The sequence below is a fragment of the Labeo rohita genome, chromosome 14 (assembly GCF_022985175.1).
Source record: "Labeo rohita strain BAU-BD-2019 chromosome 14, IGBB_LRoh.1.0, whole genome shotgun sequence".
NCBI classification, from domain to species: domain Eukaryota; kingdom Metazoa; phylum Chordata; class Actinopteri; order Cypriniformes; family Cyprinidae; genus Labeo; species Labeo rohita.
The window spans coordinates 21,159,342-21,176,790 of NC_066882.1; the positions used below are offsets into that span (position 1 = coordinate 21,159,342).

Here is a 17,449-nt window from a genome sequence, read left to right on the forward strand (position 1 = left end):
GCTTTTTTCCTCCAATGTATCACCTGTGATTTCAATGTAGTGGACAAATGTCTGATTCTTCATATCTTCACAGATGGATTAATACTTTGAGGCAGTGTTTATTAAATCGTACACAATTCTATAAAATCTTCAGAAACTTCATTACAGCTTTATGAACAGGAGACAAAAGAAGGTACAACACAGGAAACTGTCATACAATCTAAAATAGACATTTTGTATTCAGACAGCTTTAAAAAGATTTATAAAAAATTTCTTTAACTGGCAAGCAAAAAAAGTTGGAGAAAATACAATCCATCTCCTCTTTCGTCTTGCATACTATAAATGTAATTTTACCTTTGGACGACAAAAATCATTTACATTAAGCCTCATTCATTATATTAGCAGAACAAGTGTGTTCATAAAACCTTTGTTAGTTTTGATTCTATGAATGATTTACACTTTCTTGAATAATTTACATATCTACTAACTTCATACAGGAACTGGTCCCACTTTTTGACCTCTGATAGTGGTATATATTTTTGTATGACATGCACAGATAACATTTTCATAATACAAGCACATAAACTAAAAAATCGTGATAATTAGTGGTAAAGTAACGCTATGTCTCAAAAAATAAAATCGAACACTTTTACAAAATCATTATAAATTTAATTTGGTACTATTTCTATAAGAGGAGACTAAAAAGCATGTAGAGTAACGAAATATGAATCATCTGCATCCACTGAAAGGTTTGCATGTGTTAGTGCTCTCCCTAAAATGGAGACTATCATTATAAATACAATCATATTCATGTTAGTTATCATCCTAGTGTATCCTGTCAAATAAACTGCATATGATTTTGCAACAACGATTTTAGTCAAATGGAAGCCAGTGGTGCCACTAGAAATTAATGCATAAGTGTTAAAAAACAGATTGAGAGTTTGATTAATACAGTTGGCCTGTAGATTCACACATACACACGTGATTAGCAGATATGTTGAGTGCTGTCATGAGCCGATGGAGCTCCGTTGGAGCAGAAGGGAATGGCAGACGTCACATACGCGGACGGGTCTGGGGTACGAGGGCAGAGCCAGCTCATTGCTGGAGCAGCTGTTGCAATAGATGTCGCCACAGTTCCTGCAGTGGTGCTTCAAATAGAAAAACAAGAATAAGGATTGAGCCAAAGGAGTGAGATGTAGTGGCTGAATGAGAGTGGAGCATAGCTTACTTTTCTCCGAGCGATTGAGAATTCTTTTTGGCACTGCTTGCACTGTGTAGCTTCGTCGTCTTTTAGCCAGGCATGACCCTGGAAAACAGATAAGACGATCATAATTATTAAAATATATAAATAAATCAGTTACTTTAAAGGAGAACTCCACTTCTAGAACAAACAATTCACAAATAATTTACTCACCCCCTTGTCATCTAAGATGTTCATGTCTTTCTGTCTTCAGTCGTAAAGAAATTATGGTTTTTGAGGAAAACATTTCAAGAATTTTTTTTTTTTTCCATATAATGGACTTGACTGGTGCTCCGATTTTGAAATTCCAAAATGTAGTTTAAATGCAGCTTTAAAGGGCTCTAAATGATCCCAGCCGAGGAAGTAGGGTCTTATCTAGCGAAACTATCAGTCTTTTTTTTTTTTTTTTTTTTGTTTTTTTTTTTTCAGAAAATAAGAATTTGTATAATTTTTAAGCACAAAAGCTTGTGTAGCACAGGTTCTGGGATGCGCGTTCACACTTTATCATGCCGAAAAGTCACGCCGAATGTAGGCGGAACTACAAACCCAGTGTTTACAAAGCAAACGTGCAAAGACTAAGAAAGTGCAAGTAAGTCAAACGCTGTTTGCAAACAAAAAGGTACAACGATGTCAGACGATTCTGAAGTTGTAGGAGAAAATAACAAAAAGTTTATTGCCATACTCTACCTTTTTGAGCCTGAGTACACATACAATGAACTTTGACGTGATTTGTACTAGTGATGGGAAGTTTGGATAATTTTACCGAGTCTGACCTTTGAGTCTCGTTTAGCAAAATGAACGAATCTTTTTTTGAGTCATTTCATTAATCTTAGAAAAATATAATTAAAATGTTACGTGTTACTTCCCTAACACATCTACTGCTTACACAAACTTGTGAGTCGTTCGTTCATCACGTGACAGCCCCACAAGCTCAACCAATGCAGTGTGAGCCGGAAAAAGAATTGATTAGTTAATCTCTCGAGTCTTCGGGTTCAAGTCGTTTGATCATCACGTGACAGCCCCATAAGATGAACGAACGACTTGACAAACCCGAAGACTCACAACAGGTGTTGCACATGTGCGACTGAACGAATCACTCCCCGAGACGACTCGTTCTTCCCGAGTCACATTAAAGATTCGTTCAAAATGAACCATCAGTAATTCATAGCATTGTGAACGCGCATCCCAGAGCCTGTGCTACATTAGCTTTTGTGCTTAAAAGGTATACAATTTTTTATTTTTTGAAAAAAATGACAGATCGTTTCACTAGATAAGACCCTTCTTCCTCAGCTGGGATCGTTTAGAGCCTTTTTAAGCTGCATTTAAACTACAATTTGGAAGTTCAAAATCGGGGCACCAATGATTTTGAAAAATCCTGAAATGTTTTCCTCAAAAACCATAATTTCTTTAGGACTGAAAGACATGAACATCTTGGATGACAAGGGGGTGAGTAAATTATTTGTAAATTGTTGTTCTGGAAGTGGACTTCTCCTTTAATGCTGGAAGTTACTAGAAAAATATTAATACATATTCAGGATGCGTTACATTATTCAAACTTTACAGTAAAGACATAATTTTACAAATTATTTTTTATATCAAGTACATTTTTGAAACAATTTTCTCCTGTTTTGTAATATTGCCATTGTTTTATTTTTGTACTGTGAATTATTTTCTCATCCATTATTTTAAGGCACTGCCTCCCTTGCCTCCTCTGAGGAAACGCCCCTAATATATGTAGACACTAAAAAGGTCTTTTACCTTCAAGGCTTTGTTGACCTCTTTGAAGTCCTCCATCTTGAGTTTGGATCTGAAAGCAGGATTTTAATGTAAGACATCTAGTGTGTGATATCCAGTTAGATTTATTCATATAACACTTTATACAATACAGTTTCAAAGCAGTATTAATGCTGCAAAGTTCTTCAAATATGAAATAAACACTTTTGGCTGTAAAGCAGATCAAAAAGGACAATAGCATCATTATTCAGCTCAAGTCAGTTCAAAAAGATGTTGCAGAGTTCACACTTAGGATAGAAGTTCAATTTAGCTATAAAGCAGCTATACAGAAGACAACTGTCATTATTCAGAAATATCAGAGAAATGAGAGTGGAGTTGTCTTACTGGCTGAGATGAAGGCCCATCTCCTGTAGAGCCTGTTCCTGCTCCTCACACAGCTGCTGGAGCTGTTTCTTCTCCTGTCGAAGACCAAGCAGTTCCTGTAGTAACAAACAGAGTGTTCTAGATCAGAGCAGTCATTTATTAAAGGAACACTCCACTTTTTTTGTAAATAGGCTCAACTCCCCTAGAGTTAAACAGTTGAATTTTTTATTTTTGAATCCATTCAGCTGATCTCCGGGTCTGGCGGTCGCACTTTTAGCATAGCTTAGCATAGTTCATTGAATCTGATTAGACTGTTAGCATCTCGCTCAAAAATGACCAAAGAGTTTTGATATTTTTGCTATTTAAAACTTGACTCTTCTGTAGTTACATCGTGTACAAAGACGGACGAAAATTAAAAAGTTGCGATTTTCTAGGCCGATACGGCTAGGAACTATACTCTCTGGCATAATAATCAAGGAACTTTGCTGCTGTACCATGGGTGCAGCAGGCGCAATGATTTTACCTGCATCTACACAACCTTCGTGCCCACTTTCATTGTCACTTGTATAGTTTTGAAAGGGGAAAGATGCAATGCTCATTATGGCCGCGAAGCCCCGCATTCTTAATGAATGAGCCAATCGTTGATTAGTAAAGTCAGTGCATCACTGCAGCTGTCGTCAGAAGTCCCGGTTGCTATAGAAACAGTCAGCGTTCTGAGACGTGCGCTTAGTACTGCGCATGCGCACTGGCTGATCTCGCCTGAAAAATAAGCTTCTTTTAAGGCTATTGGAGCATAAGGAACGATATTTATGAGGAAGTTTGATGTCAGATTTCATTGGTGATTTCAAATATAAAATTTAATTGTAAGCTTGGTGAACAGTTTTGGAGAATTTGATGTTTCCCCATTCAAAAAGACAGGAGCTGCACTTGCCTGCTTTTCAAAGATGGCCGCAGAGTGAAATGACTTGCCCTAAAGGGACACTGGCAAAGTTCCTTGATTATTACGCCGGAAAGAGAGTATATAGTTCCTAGCCATATCAGCCTAGAAAATCGCAACTTTTCATTTTCCGTCAGTCTTAGTATATGATGTAACTACAGAAGAGTCAAGTTTTAAATAGGAAAAATATCATATATGGTCATTTTTGAGCGAGATCGGTCTAATCAGATTCAATGATCTATGCTAAGCTATGCTAAAAGTGCTACCGCCAGACACGGAGATCGGCTGAATGGATTCGAAAATGGTAAAACGTAACTCTTTAACTCTAGGGGAGTTGGACAATGAGCCTATTTTCAAAAAAAGTGGAGTGTTCCTTTAACACCATAATACAAAAACTTTACTCTTGCTTTGATTTTGTATAAGGGGACATCGGATGCCCATTTTTCACAAGTTAGTATGATTCTTTAGGGTCTTCATGAAATGCCTGTATTATACTTTGGTTAAAATTCTTCAAAGGTTGTGTAAATCACCTTTTTTACCTTGTCAAAAAAAGGTCTGTTCACAGCGAACTGTGTCAGTGCATGTCTCTTTAAATGATAATTAGCTACCGCTCCCCCGGCACCTCTATTCTGTTTTTTTGCATCACAAAAAAACCCCCAAAACCAATCCACTCCGTCCTCAGTGATGTCTTGAGAAAGTGAAGACTCTTATGTTCACTTCTAACTACAAACACCTGCATTGCTTACGAGAAATTGTCGCTACAGCTGCTTGAGGTCAGTCCGTCAGCAGCCATAGGCGGGGCTTGAGCAATATGACATCACACTGCTCAGAAAATCAAAATGCTTAGTAACTGAGACTGTTTAGGTTTTATAATGATTAAGAAAAAAACTGAATGGATTTCTATCATTGTAGGGTTGTTGTGTCCACACACTGCTAACACACATTTACATGCAAACATCATGTAAAAGTGAATTTTGCATCCAAAGTCCTCTTTAAAGTCTTACATGACTTGTACTAGTTAGTTTTAGAACTGAAGCAGTAGTATATCTCACCGTCTGCAGGCCCTGCAGCTGCTGCAGTTGTGTGCGCAGCTCTGCGCTGTTGTCCTGTTCTCTCTGTAACTCCCTCTGCAGATTTTGCCGCTGCTCTTTCTCCACGCTAAGCTCTGACTCCAGGCCTGCCCTGAAAAAAAAGTTGAGTATGGATGTTGACTGTTTGATTACCAACATTCTTCAAAATATCTTTATACCTTTTTTTGTGTTCAACAGCTAACAGTAATAAATACAGGTTTGGAACAACTTGAGTGTGTGTGTGTGTGTGTGTGTGTGTGTGTGTGAGAAATGATGACAACATTTTCATTTTTGGATGAACTATCACTTCAAGGTATCTATGATCTATCTAGGTTTACACTACCTGAGTGTGTCGAGGTCAGCGAGACGCTTCTGCAGAGCGTTCACTTTCCCTTTCATCTCCGATCTCAGCTCATTCTGGCTTTCATCTGTGTTCTTGCGCACGTTTTCTGAATTCTGAAGCCTAAGGAGCAAATACTCATGTTTAGAAGAAGTACATACGTATCATATCATACATATCTGTGATCTTCATGCCGTTTCAAACCTGTATGACTTGTTTACCTACGTTCTACCAAAGACCATAGGGAAAAGACAACCAGACAGGTTTGGAACAACATATGGGTGGGTAAATACTGAATTATTTTGGGTGAATTATTTCTTTAAAAATATCCTGGCACCTCTGCTCTAGTTCCTTCATGGCTGCTTCCATCTGAATCATCTTCTTTTCCAGTTGTTGCATGTCCTCCTCTTTTTTGTGGGCCACTCGGTCAGACTCCTTATGGGTTAAAGAACAAGACTTAAGTTTCAGTCGGTTACAGGTAATCCAGGACCATGCTGTTCAGACAATAAGATTTAACACCTGTGCTTTATTGAACATCTGTAAGTTGAGATTCTTGACTTGGTCTAGTTGTTGTCGCAGTGCGACCAGCGAGTCTTGTTTTTCATGCGTGTCCTTTTCTAGGAGTTTCATTGCAACTTCCATTTCCTGCTTCAGACCGTTCTGCAGCTCCAGCTCCTTTTGCAGCTCCTGATTTGCCAAACAGTTCATTTAGATACTTTGACTGGCTTCATTATATACTACATTTACATTAATGCATTAAAGGGACAGTTCACCAAATGAAAATTCTTCATTCCAGTTATTCAACCTCAAATTGTTTCACACCTGTAGGAGTTTCTTTCTTCTGTTCTTCTGATATTTTGAAGCATGTGGGTAAACAAACAGTTTTTGGACCCCATTGACTTCCATAGTATTTTTTCCCCCCCCGTACTGACATTTATTTTTTATTTTTTCATATCCCACTTTCTTAAAAATATATTTAGTTATGTTCAACAGAAGAAAGAAACATAAAAATATGTATATTTTCTTTTTTAGGCAAACTATCCTTTGACTATGAAATACAATATATCAAAATTGAAAATTATTTTACATTTGGAGCTGAATTATTTTACATTCTTACCTGCCGGATTCGTTTCTCCTCCTTGTACTGCTTCCAGACTACATTGTACATTTCATCCAAACCCTGCCGTGTCTGTCGATACGTGTCTAGCTCTACCTGGCTGTCTTGTAGAGTCACCTAAAAACCAATCCAAAGTGAGTAATATTTTGCTTAGTAAATAAAACCGGTTAGATGGCAGGTAACTTCTTTTGGAAAGACAAAATACTGCATGGTTTAATTTGTTAATGATAAATCAAGAGCTAAGCCTATATTTGGCCATTTTCAGGGTCATTAGATGTTCCAAAATGTTTCTAGCGACTGTTCTAGTGAATAGTGAATGCAGATTTTTAAAAACGTATTTCATACAGATCGTTTGCAAATCTCACCTCCTCTTTCCTCTGACTAGTTTGGAGAATATTTGCATTTTCTTGTCTAAGTTGTTCCTGCTCTTCACGCAAAGCATTGATTCTGTCTGTGGCTGCTGTAAGCTGTACAAAAATATCAAATAAATATGTTTTTCCACATTAATCCTGTATTTAATAATGTGGATGACCAAGAAATTAAATTATGCAGAATATAAGATCATTATAAACTGATGTTTTCACCTCCTCAATGAGCTTGCTGTTGGTTTTCTCCAGTGAGTCCATCTTGGCCTGAAGATCCGTGACCGTGCAGCTCAGATGCCGGTTTAGTTCTTCTATGTAGTGCTTCTGGTCAAGAATGGCTGTCATTTTTGAATCACTGTTAGCAAAGAATCATAAAGTCAAAATTACTACAATTACTAAACTAGTTTAGTACAAAATGACTGTTTTGTTTCTAGCCATATAATTAGTGATTCGCTACTTAATCTTTGCTAAGTGATCACACGCTCACTCTTGTGTATTCTCAGTCGCTTGGGGATCCTTTAGATACATTGAGAAGTCAATGACGCCCACCTGCAGAAACAAATGCGCTGTTTAGCATCAGTGTCAAAGAGCGCAACTAATAACATGGTTTGGATGGCTATACGTTTCACCTGGGAATCCAGATCCTCTCCTTTAACACACAGATTGGCATCGATCACATTCAAACCCACCAGCATCCCTACAATCACAGCCCCCTCCTCTTCCATTATAAGAGACCCAGGTTCATAAAACTCCCTGAGACAGGAAAAAAAACATGAAGGTCCGGAATTGTATTTTGTATGATACTAAACAATTTTAATTTCTCTTACCCAAGAAGGTCTTTTCTATTTATAAGCTCTTTCATGTAGTCTGCGATTTTTTTCTGCATTAGAGCCAGATGCAGCCACGCTCGAGCTCGTCCGAGGCCTGTCCTGAAACACAAAACCTCATGAATGTAAAGATCAAATCACACTCTCCTATTATGCTGTTTCAAACAGGATATTGTATCCAAGACAAACGCCTGTGAAGGGAACATACTTGATTCCTGGCATATCCCGCACACTGGTGGCAATGTCAGCTGACTCAGGGCACAGCTTCTCTATCAGCTCCAGAGGAGCCCAGATAGACTTATTTTGGCCAATGAAAGTCTTCTTCACTGCACAAAAGGAAAGACAGAAATATACAGGATTTAGGCCATAAAATGGGTTAATTTTACAAAACTGGTCAAGAATATAGGTTTTACATTCCAAAATCAAAACAAATAAGAAAATCATATTTTCCTTCAAGAAAATTAAGCCTTCATGTTTTGATAACAATTAAACACATTTTCCTCCTGAAAATTTTTTCTGGGAAAGAAATTATAGAAATATTATTTCGCAAGGATGCTTTAAGTTAGAGCTGCAAAACGATTAGTCGTGATTAATCGAGTCAAAATAAAAGTTTATGTTTACATACTATATGTGTGTGTACTGTGTATATTTATTATGTATATGTAAATACACACACATTTATGTATATATTTAGAAAATATATATTTTATGTATTGCATGTATTTGTATGTAAACACTTGTGTATAATTTATATTTTATATAAAAATAAATATTTTAAATCTAACATTTTTCCTTAATATATACATGTATGTATTTATATATACATAATAAATATACACAATACACACACATACAGTATGTAAACTTTTATTTTGAATCCATTAATCATGACTAATCGTTTTGCAGCTCTACTTAAAATTGATCAAAGTGATAAAGACATTTATAATGTTATAAAAGATATCTATTTCAGATTAATGCTGTTCTTCTGAACTTTCTATTCATAAAAGAAACCTGAAAACAAATGTACTCAGCTGTTTTCAACATAATAATATTAAATGTTTTTTTGAGCAGCAAATCAGAATATTAGAGTGATTTCTGAAGGATCATGTGACTGGAGTAATGATGCTAAAAATTCAGCTATGAAATCACAGGAATAAATTACATTTTAAAATATTTTCAAATAGAAAACATTATTTTAAATAGTAAACATATTTCAAAATTGTATTGCTTTTGTTGTACTTTGGATCAAATAAATACAGGCTTGGTGAGCAGATTTCTTTAAGAAAAATGTTAAAAATCATACCGTTCAAAAACTTTTGACTGGTCGCACTTTTTTTTTTAACTAATTTTTTAAGTGGAAAAACGTGACTTGAGTATGTTTTTGTGAGATTCCCCTATATGAATATACTGACATTTCGTAAATTCACAATCACTTTTAGGATTTCTGTCCCATCTCACCTTTTAACCCATGTTTAAGGCAGTGCTCCAGAACCACGAAGAACTGTTGCAGAGGTGGATATTCAGAGTCCAGCGTGCGTCCGAGACTGAGAGACGACTGGATCAGAACCTTAATGCTGAGCTTCATCATGCTGAGGAGATTTGACCTCTCCACCACCATATGATCCTTCACAGCTGGACAACACAGATGCATTAACACAAACACTTCCTTTGGCATCTGCAGGACTAATCAGTTCACTGACGCTTAGCTGAACCGGTGAGTCAGTGTAAATAAGTGCAAATGCAAAACAATGACTTTAATATTATAGTAACTTAGAATAACAAATAAAGAGTCTTAAACGGAACTTGAGAGGAAGTGGAAGTTCCTCCTGGAGAAAAAAAAATGCAATCAGGAAGCAGGTGCATTATTCATTTCCTGTATACTGTAATGATCTATACTAAAATTTCGTCACTTATCGGAATTACACCACAAAATAAGCCACAGATGTCAAAACACTGGCTGTATTAAAAGTCAGCTCTTATACTCATGGATGCCTGATCACAATGGATAATGGCCAGGGCCACGGAAAGTTCATTAGTTCAAAGTTTTCACCCACAGGGCTATTTAAGTAAACAGCTAAAAATGCATATGAAGAGTTCAGATGCAAATCAAGGTAAAAGCACAAAAATTAGATGATACTGAGTGAATGCTCCTGACACATATTATACATCCATCAAATACTTTTACTTCAAACTTGCTAAATTCCAGCCTCAGTCCAATCAGAAGTACCAGTACTTACATAGAAGCCCATACAAAGCAGCTCATTTTAAAGAAATACGTCAGATGGATTTAGAGGGTTTTGTATCTGAACTCTTCACATGTATTTATATGCAACATGACTGCAATATCATGGTAACATTTCCAAAACATATGGCAATATCGCTATACTTTTTGTTGACTTACTGACTAACGTTACGTTTTTTAGTAGGTAAGTGCAGTCAGTTAACTTTCTTATCCCTATATTTGCATATTAGAGGGCTCAACAGGTGTCATACCTGCAGTCTTTACAAGATCTGATGTGTCAGAGGAGTGTTGTGATGTGTCAGATCCCTTTAACCCTGCGCTGTAGTGATTCACTCCACTGCTCAGCGTCTCCGTCGCTTTCCGAGCAAACGACAAAATCGGCGCCGACCACGAGCTGTCCGCCCGTTTGTCCCTCTGCACCTCGTCGGTATCGTTGGCGACATCATTTCGCCCAGGTTCCGTAGTTTCTGGCTCTTCCTCTTTTGCAGGAACGTCTTCGCATTCAACTTTCGTGTTTGGATCCTCGTCCGCCATGTTTACTTGTCAAAACATGTGACTCGAGACCAGAGCAATCGACTGTGATATCTTAGGGGAGACAAATCGATCGGCGATCGAGCAGATTTTTACTTTAAAAAAACATGTCTATATTAAAGACATTAAATTACATTAAATACGTTACATTTAGACGAACAGAACAAATATAACGAAGACATTGAATAGGAATCAAATAAATAAATTTAATTAAAAACAAATTAAATCGATTGAAAAACCCACTCACATATGGACAGACATATTTTAAAATAAGCCTGCAAATCGATTAATCGCGATTAATCGCATTCAAAATAAAAGTTTTTGGGTACTATATGTGTGTACTGTTATATACAATACGATACATAATATATAAACACACACACATATATGTGACCCTGGATCACAAAATCAGTCATAAGGGTCAGTTTTTCAAAATTGAGATTTATACATGATCTAAAAGCTGAATAAATAAGCTTTTCAGTGACGCATGGTTTGTTAGAATAGGACGATATTTGGTCGAGATAAAACAGTTTGGAAATCTGGAATCTGAGGGTGCAAAAAAATCAAAATATTGAGAAAATCGCCTTTAAAGTTGTCCAAATAAAGTTCTTAACAATGTATATTACTGATCAAAAATTAAGTTTTCATATATTTACAATAGAAGTTTTACAAAATATCTTCATGGAACATGATCTTTACTTAATTTCCTAATGATTTTGCCATAAAATCTATAATTTTGACCCATACAATGTATTGTTGGCTATTGCTACAAATACACCCCAGTGACTTAAGACTGGTTTTGTGATCCAGGGTCACATATATGTATATATTTAAATTGTTTTTGCATGTATATATATATATATGTGACCCTGGACCACAAAACCAGTCTTACGTCGCTGGGGTATATTTGTAGCAATAGCCAACAATACATTGTATGGGTCAAAATTATAGATTTTTCTTTTATGCCAAAAATCTTTAGGAAATTAAGTAAAGATCATGTTCCATGAAGATATTTTGTAAATTTCCTACTGTAAATACATCAAAACTTAATTTTTGATTAGTAATATGCATTGCAAAGAACTTAATTTTGAAAACTTTAAAGGCGATTTTCTCAATATTTAGATTTTTTTGCACCCTCAGATTCCAGATTTCAAATAGTTGTATCTCGACCAAATATTGTCCTATCCTAACAAACCATACATCGATGGAATGCTTATTTATTCAGCTTTCAGCTGATGTATAAAGCTCAATTTCGAAAAATTGACACTTATGACTTGTTTTGTGGTCCAGGGTCACATATATGTATTCTTGTATATAATTTATTTACAGTACTGTGCAAAAGTCTTAGGCCACTAGTATTTTCACCAGCTAAAAAATGGTTTAAAGTAAGTTATTTCTATCTTTTGCTGTAGTGTGTCAGTAGGACACATCAGTTTACATTTCCAAACATTCTGTTTGCCATTAATTGTAATAATCTAGTGAGATTTTTGTTTGCACAGGCAGTCTGACAACAGCCAGTGCTCCACACAGAGATCTGATCTCACCATCATCCAGTCTGTCTCTGGAATGACATGAAGAAACAGAATAACTGAAACAGACTAAATCCAGAAGAACTGTGGCAACAACTCTGCACAAGTGCACATAGGGCAAAAGCTGCTTTAAACGCAATGGATGGTCACATCAAATGTTTATTTATTTTAGTTAATAGAAGTTCATTGATAAAGAAAATCTATTTATGACATTGTTTTTGACAGCATCCTCATTTTATGTGCCTAACTGCTTAAAAATTTTAACAGTACTGTAGCTTTGTAGGTGTAGGTCTCTTAAAGCATCTCGGAGATGTTGCCACAGTTCTTCTGGATTTAGTCTGTCTCCATTTTTTCTTTTTCTTAAAACAGAATGGATTAAATGATGGAGAGATCAGATCTCTGTTTGCACAAAGAGTCTGACAACAGCCTGTGCTCCACACAAAAATCTCACTGGATTATTATAATTAATGGCAAAATGAATGTTTATAAATGTAAACTGATATTTCCTGCTTACACACTACAGCAAAAGACTGACTTCAACTGACTTTGAACCATTTTTAGCTGATGAAAATACTAGTGGCCTAAGAATTTTGCACAGTACTGTATATATAAATATAAATATTTTATATATAAGTCTAACATAGTATACACATGTATGTGTGTGCATTTATATATAGCTAGTATGTAAACATAAACTTTTATTTTGAATGCGATTAATCGCGATTAACCATTTTGGAGCCCTATTTTAAACCTTGAACAAATTCATTAAATTAAAATGAACAAATTCTTCATTAAATTAAAATGAACAAATTCTGTGTGCATACTTGGACTCTCTATGTAAGAGTTTAATGCATCCTATGATGCAGTAGATGGCAGTAGTGAACGCTGTTTTGCCTATTGATGTAGTGACACACTGCCCATATGCTGTTTTGATGTATTCTGTTGAGTGTTGTATATCCAAAACCAGGAAAAGCCTTCTATGATGCAAAGTAATATTTAGGAATTTAAGACAAATGGAGTGGCATTAACTGGAGTGCGTAAACTTAGATAGTTGTGATGCATTACTAAAAGACAGTAGGTGTGATAATGAAAGCATGCAATCATGGGTAAGGTTGTCAGGGATTAAAAGTAATTACACATAATTCATTTACTAGATCTCACCCCATAACGCAATTTAATTTTGTTCATACATGCTCTCATTCATTTAATCATGATATTAGTCAAAATCTAAATCTAGATGAGTTGCTTCACTACGGTTGTTTTGAAGCGTTACCGTAAAACATTCACTAACAGTCATATCGTCATCAGATCATTAGTTAATGTTAGTTAAGATGATTTTTTAAAAGAACTTTAAATGAAAAATCTACATGGTTTACATAATTTTTCTCTCAGTGTGGTTATACTGATCAATTTGCATGCTCTCTTCCAAATGTAGTTATAATGACATAATATTATGTTCTCTTTATTATGTCAGACTCGTGATCAACACATGACAGTTGTTGTTTTTAACCTTTTATTGTCTTAGGGTGGTTTCAGTAAATAATGTTGATATGTGACCCTGGACAAACAAAACCAGTCATAAGGGTCCATTTTTTGAAATTGAGATTCTACATCATCTGAAAGCTAAACAAATAAGCTTTCCATTGATGTATGCTTGTTAGGATAGGACAATATTTGGCTGAGATCCGGAATCTGAGGGTGCCAAAAAATCAAAATATTGAGAAAATCACCCTTTAAAGTTGTCCAAATGGAATTCTTAGCAATGCATATTACTAATCAAAAACTAAGATATATTTACAGTTGAAAATTTACAAAATATCCTAATGGAACATGATCTTTACTTAATATCCCAATGATAAAAGTAAAATTAGTAATTTTTCATCCATACAATGTATTGCTACAAACATACCCGTGCTACTTAAGACTGGTTTTGTGGTCCAGGGTCACATGTATAGATTTGTTGTGATGGATGTTCAAAGGGAATCTAACACCAACTTTACTAATACCAGAAAATGTAATTTTATAAAATGTGAGATATTATGAAATGCCAAAAGTGAATTTAAAAAACAAAAACAACTGTTACTCCATCAATACAAAAAATATATTATTAATAATAATAATAACAATAATTGTAAAAAATAATAAATAAAGGAAAAAGAGAGACAAAAAGACAAAAGTGCCCTTTGCGCTCCATTCAAAAAAGTCATGCATTTTTAATTGTTTACAAAGTAGGCCAGATGATCACAGGTGGGTGTAGATTTTAACACAGTAGGAGGGTTAAAACGTCTGAAAAAAAGAAAAAAGAAGTGTAGACCAATAAAACAGCTAATAAAACATCATCAAAGGATTTTCTTGATACACAATCTGTTACAGCTCTATGGTGGGCGGGGCCACACTCGATATTTAAATGGCTGTCACTGAGACGCGGCTGATTTTTTAACCTTGACGCACAAGAGACGCTCACAGTAACAAAGTAACACTCGAAGACACGAAATAACAGTCTACGGTCGCTCCAAAGGAATTAACAGAGCGGGAAGGATTTTATTTTTAACAGCTGAATCTATCGTCGTCTTCACCAGAAGGGAAAATATGAAGTTTTTAACTATTTTGCGTCTTTTCGTCCTTACCATCGGTGAGTATAACTGACAGACTTGGTGCGAGTGTCGCGTTACAACCTTGTCCTAGTTATATAAGTATAAAATATTAAGTTTGTTTTTACTAAAAAGCTTATTTTTTACTAATAGATTATGTGGTTTCGTATTCAGCACAGAGGGGTTTTTATACCATTCAAAACTATTTCCCAGCGAATCTATTAAAGGGTCAACAATGTCATTCAGTCATACTGTTTTAAGAATATTCTGGGATATATTTATTTTTGTCTCATGCGTTCATTCGTTAGCTCAGTGTCTGTGCATGCAAGATTTTTGTAAATGAGTCCCCTCAGCACCCTCTAGGGGTTTTAGGTAATGCACACAACCTATTATTAGTTTTAAAACATGCTTATTTGCATCTCGATGTTTTTATTCTAGTTAAAAGGGAAAATATTAACGGGTTCTATGCAGTACTAACAAAAAATAAGATTTAAAAAAACACGAATAGGTACATAATTTACAGTGTAGTCAAGAATCCATTGCATAACCATATGCCAGTCAAGTTTTAATGGATCTTCACTGTGTTTTCCCATTCAGTGGCTGTCACATCTGTGAGCGGTGCGTCTATTGAGCGGTTTGAGAGCGAGGGCCCTGCACAGACAGCTGTGATTGATCTTTTGGAGGCACTAAGTGAGAAGAGATCTACGGGGGACAACAAGCAAGTGGAATATGAGGAGGAAGACGAGTATTACTATGATGATGAAGAGGTGGATGAGCTGTCAGGGGATTACGGGGTGCCATTAGGTAATTCATTTGAATGTATGCACTTAGCAGACTAATTTGTCAGAGATTGTGTTGTAGTATGAATAACTACATTTCATCTCTTCTCCCACCAAAACAGTTGCGTTTTCAAGCAAACCCAAAGACCCGAGTGCAGTTTTGAATGGGGAGAAACTTGAAGGCGCAGCAAGGAAGGGGCTCGGAAGGAAGAAGGCGAAAGGAAAGGGAAAAGGCAAGAAAAGGAATCCATGTCTAAAAAAGTACAAAGACTTCTGTATCCACGGAACCTGCCAGTATCTGCGGGACTTAAAGGGGCCCTCATGCATGTAAGCACTTCCTTTAAACCAATTTTTGTTACTTTTTTTTTTTTTAATTGAAGTAGCGTTTTAGAAAATCAATGGCTGTTTTTTTTCTTTTCTTCACAGATGTGACCAGGGCTACTCGGGAGAGCGTTGTCACCTTTTCTCCCTGGAGGTGAAGGCGAATGAGGGAGCGTATAACCGCACGACGGCGCTTGCTGTGGTGGCCGTGGTTCTCTCTTCATTATGTCTCACCATCATTGGACTTCTACTGGCACTCAGGTTTGTGTTTAACCTCGCCGTTTAATTTTTACAAGCAATTATATGTCTGCAGTCTATCCTCTATAATGTCAATCCTCTCATCTAGGTTTCACAAGCAAGGTGCATATAATGTGGAAAATGAGGAGAAGGTTAAACTGGGAGCCGCCCCACACCACTAAAACGAGACGGGAGAGAACGGTGAGTGAGGTCATCCCTTCGTCCATGCTGCATAAAATCATCCAGCGTGATTTGACTCAGTCGTCTGACATCTGGGTTCTTGTTTTATTTCAGGGCAACCGTGTGGAAATTCTACCTCAAAATGAAGTGGCAAAGTTGAATGTTGTGAAGAGCAAGCGGGCACAGCGTGCTGGAGAGGAGGATAGGGTGACAGCGTTTGTTTGGCAGGAGTCCTGGCGCCTCCGTGAAGGGCCTGACTCACGAATGACTCGCTAAATTGTTCGCAGGAGAGCTCAAAACCTGCCACGAACTGGAACTCTGATGGACAGACTCGGTCGAGCTGTTCGATACAGAATGAGAAGGAACTCTTCGGGGTTGGGAATGTAGTGTTGAGTTTTAGAGGCGAGGCTTTTTCTACTACTGAAGAAGCTTTGCCTGAAATAAGTATTCTTACAAATAAGCATTTTTGTTCATGTCTTGTGCACTGTGTATTTAATCGTTGCTGGCTATGCTTTAATTTATTTATTTATGTATATATATCTATTAATATTTATTTGGATTTAGACCAACCTTGTCCAGCCCTAATGCACTGGCAACGTATTTGAAAGTCTCTGTGTTGTATGTTGATGTAATATTTTATTTATTAAAAGAAGCAGTAGTAATCCGTGTCTATTCAGTAAGTGAGTACTGAACAATGGTATCAAAATGAAATCAAAATAATAGTATATTATTATAATGGTATGCGATTTTGATATTTTTGATTCATTTAATGAAGAGAATTTTTTTTTTGAATTATTAATATTTGTATTTTGATGTTCTGGACAGTGTTAGAATGTATATTTCAGCAAAGTCATATTTCAAGCTTTTTTTTTTTTTTTTGGCCAGTAAAATGCTTGCGCTGTTATTGATCGGCGTGCAAATTTGGAAATGTGAATGATTAGTTTTGTTTAATTTAAGACAAAAAGAAGTTGTTTCCTCATTCTCAGTGTATGTATGGAGTATTTTTGAAATGCTCTGACAAGAATTCAAGGCAATTAATAAACCTCTTTATATAAAAGACCAAGTTA

The 17,449-nt window shown here is 36.1% G+C and overlaps 2 protein-coding genes across 2 annotated transcripts; one reads left to right on the forward strand and one right to left on the reverse strand.

Annotated features, from left to right (window-relative positions):
- Nucleotides 1-82: 82 nt before the first annotated feature.
- rufy1 (RUN and FYVE domain containing 1) lies at nt 83-10,759 on the reverse strand. The gene is made up of 17 exons (XM_051127443.1): nt 10,466-10,759; nt 9,431-9,604; nt 8,181-8,298; nt 7,973-8,074; nt 7,775-7,898; nt 7,633-7,694; nt 7,365-7,500; nt 7,146-7,247; nt 6,781-6,897; nt 6,183-6,350; nt 6,001-6,098; nt 5,667-5,786; nt 5,306-5,435; nt 3,338-3,432; nt 2,978-3,026; nt 1,208-1,285; nt 83-1,127 (listed from the first exon to the last, which is right to left on the reverse strand). Exons 1-17 carry the CDS (start codon nt 10,746-10,748, stop codon nt 987-989), a joined length of 2,097 nt encoding a protein of 698 aa, XP_050983400.1. The 5' UTR covers nt 10,749-10,759; the 3' UTR covers nt 83-986.
- A 3,935-nt stretch (nt 10,760-14,694) lies between these two features.
- On the forward strand, nt 14,695-17,243 carry hbegfa (heparin-binding EGF-like growth factor a). Its single transcript, XM_051128377.1, has 6 exons — nt 14,695-14,906; nt 15,463-15,669; nt 15,767-15,971; nt 16,071-16,226; nt 16,312-16,403; nt 16,497-17,243. Exons 1-5 carry the CDS (start codon nt 14,864-14,866, stop codon nt 16,382-16,384), a joined length of 684 nt encoding a protein of 227 aa, XP_050984334.1. The 5' UTR covers nt 14,695-14,863; the 3' UTR covers nt 16,385-16,403; nt 16,497-17,243.
- Nucleotides 17,244-17,449: the final 206 nt, after the last annotated feature.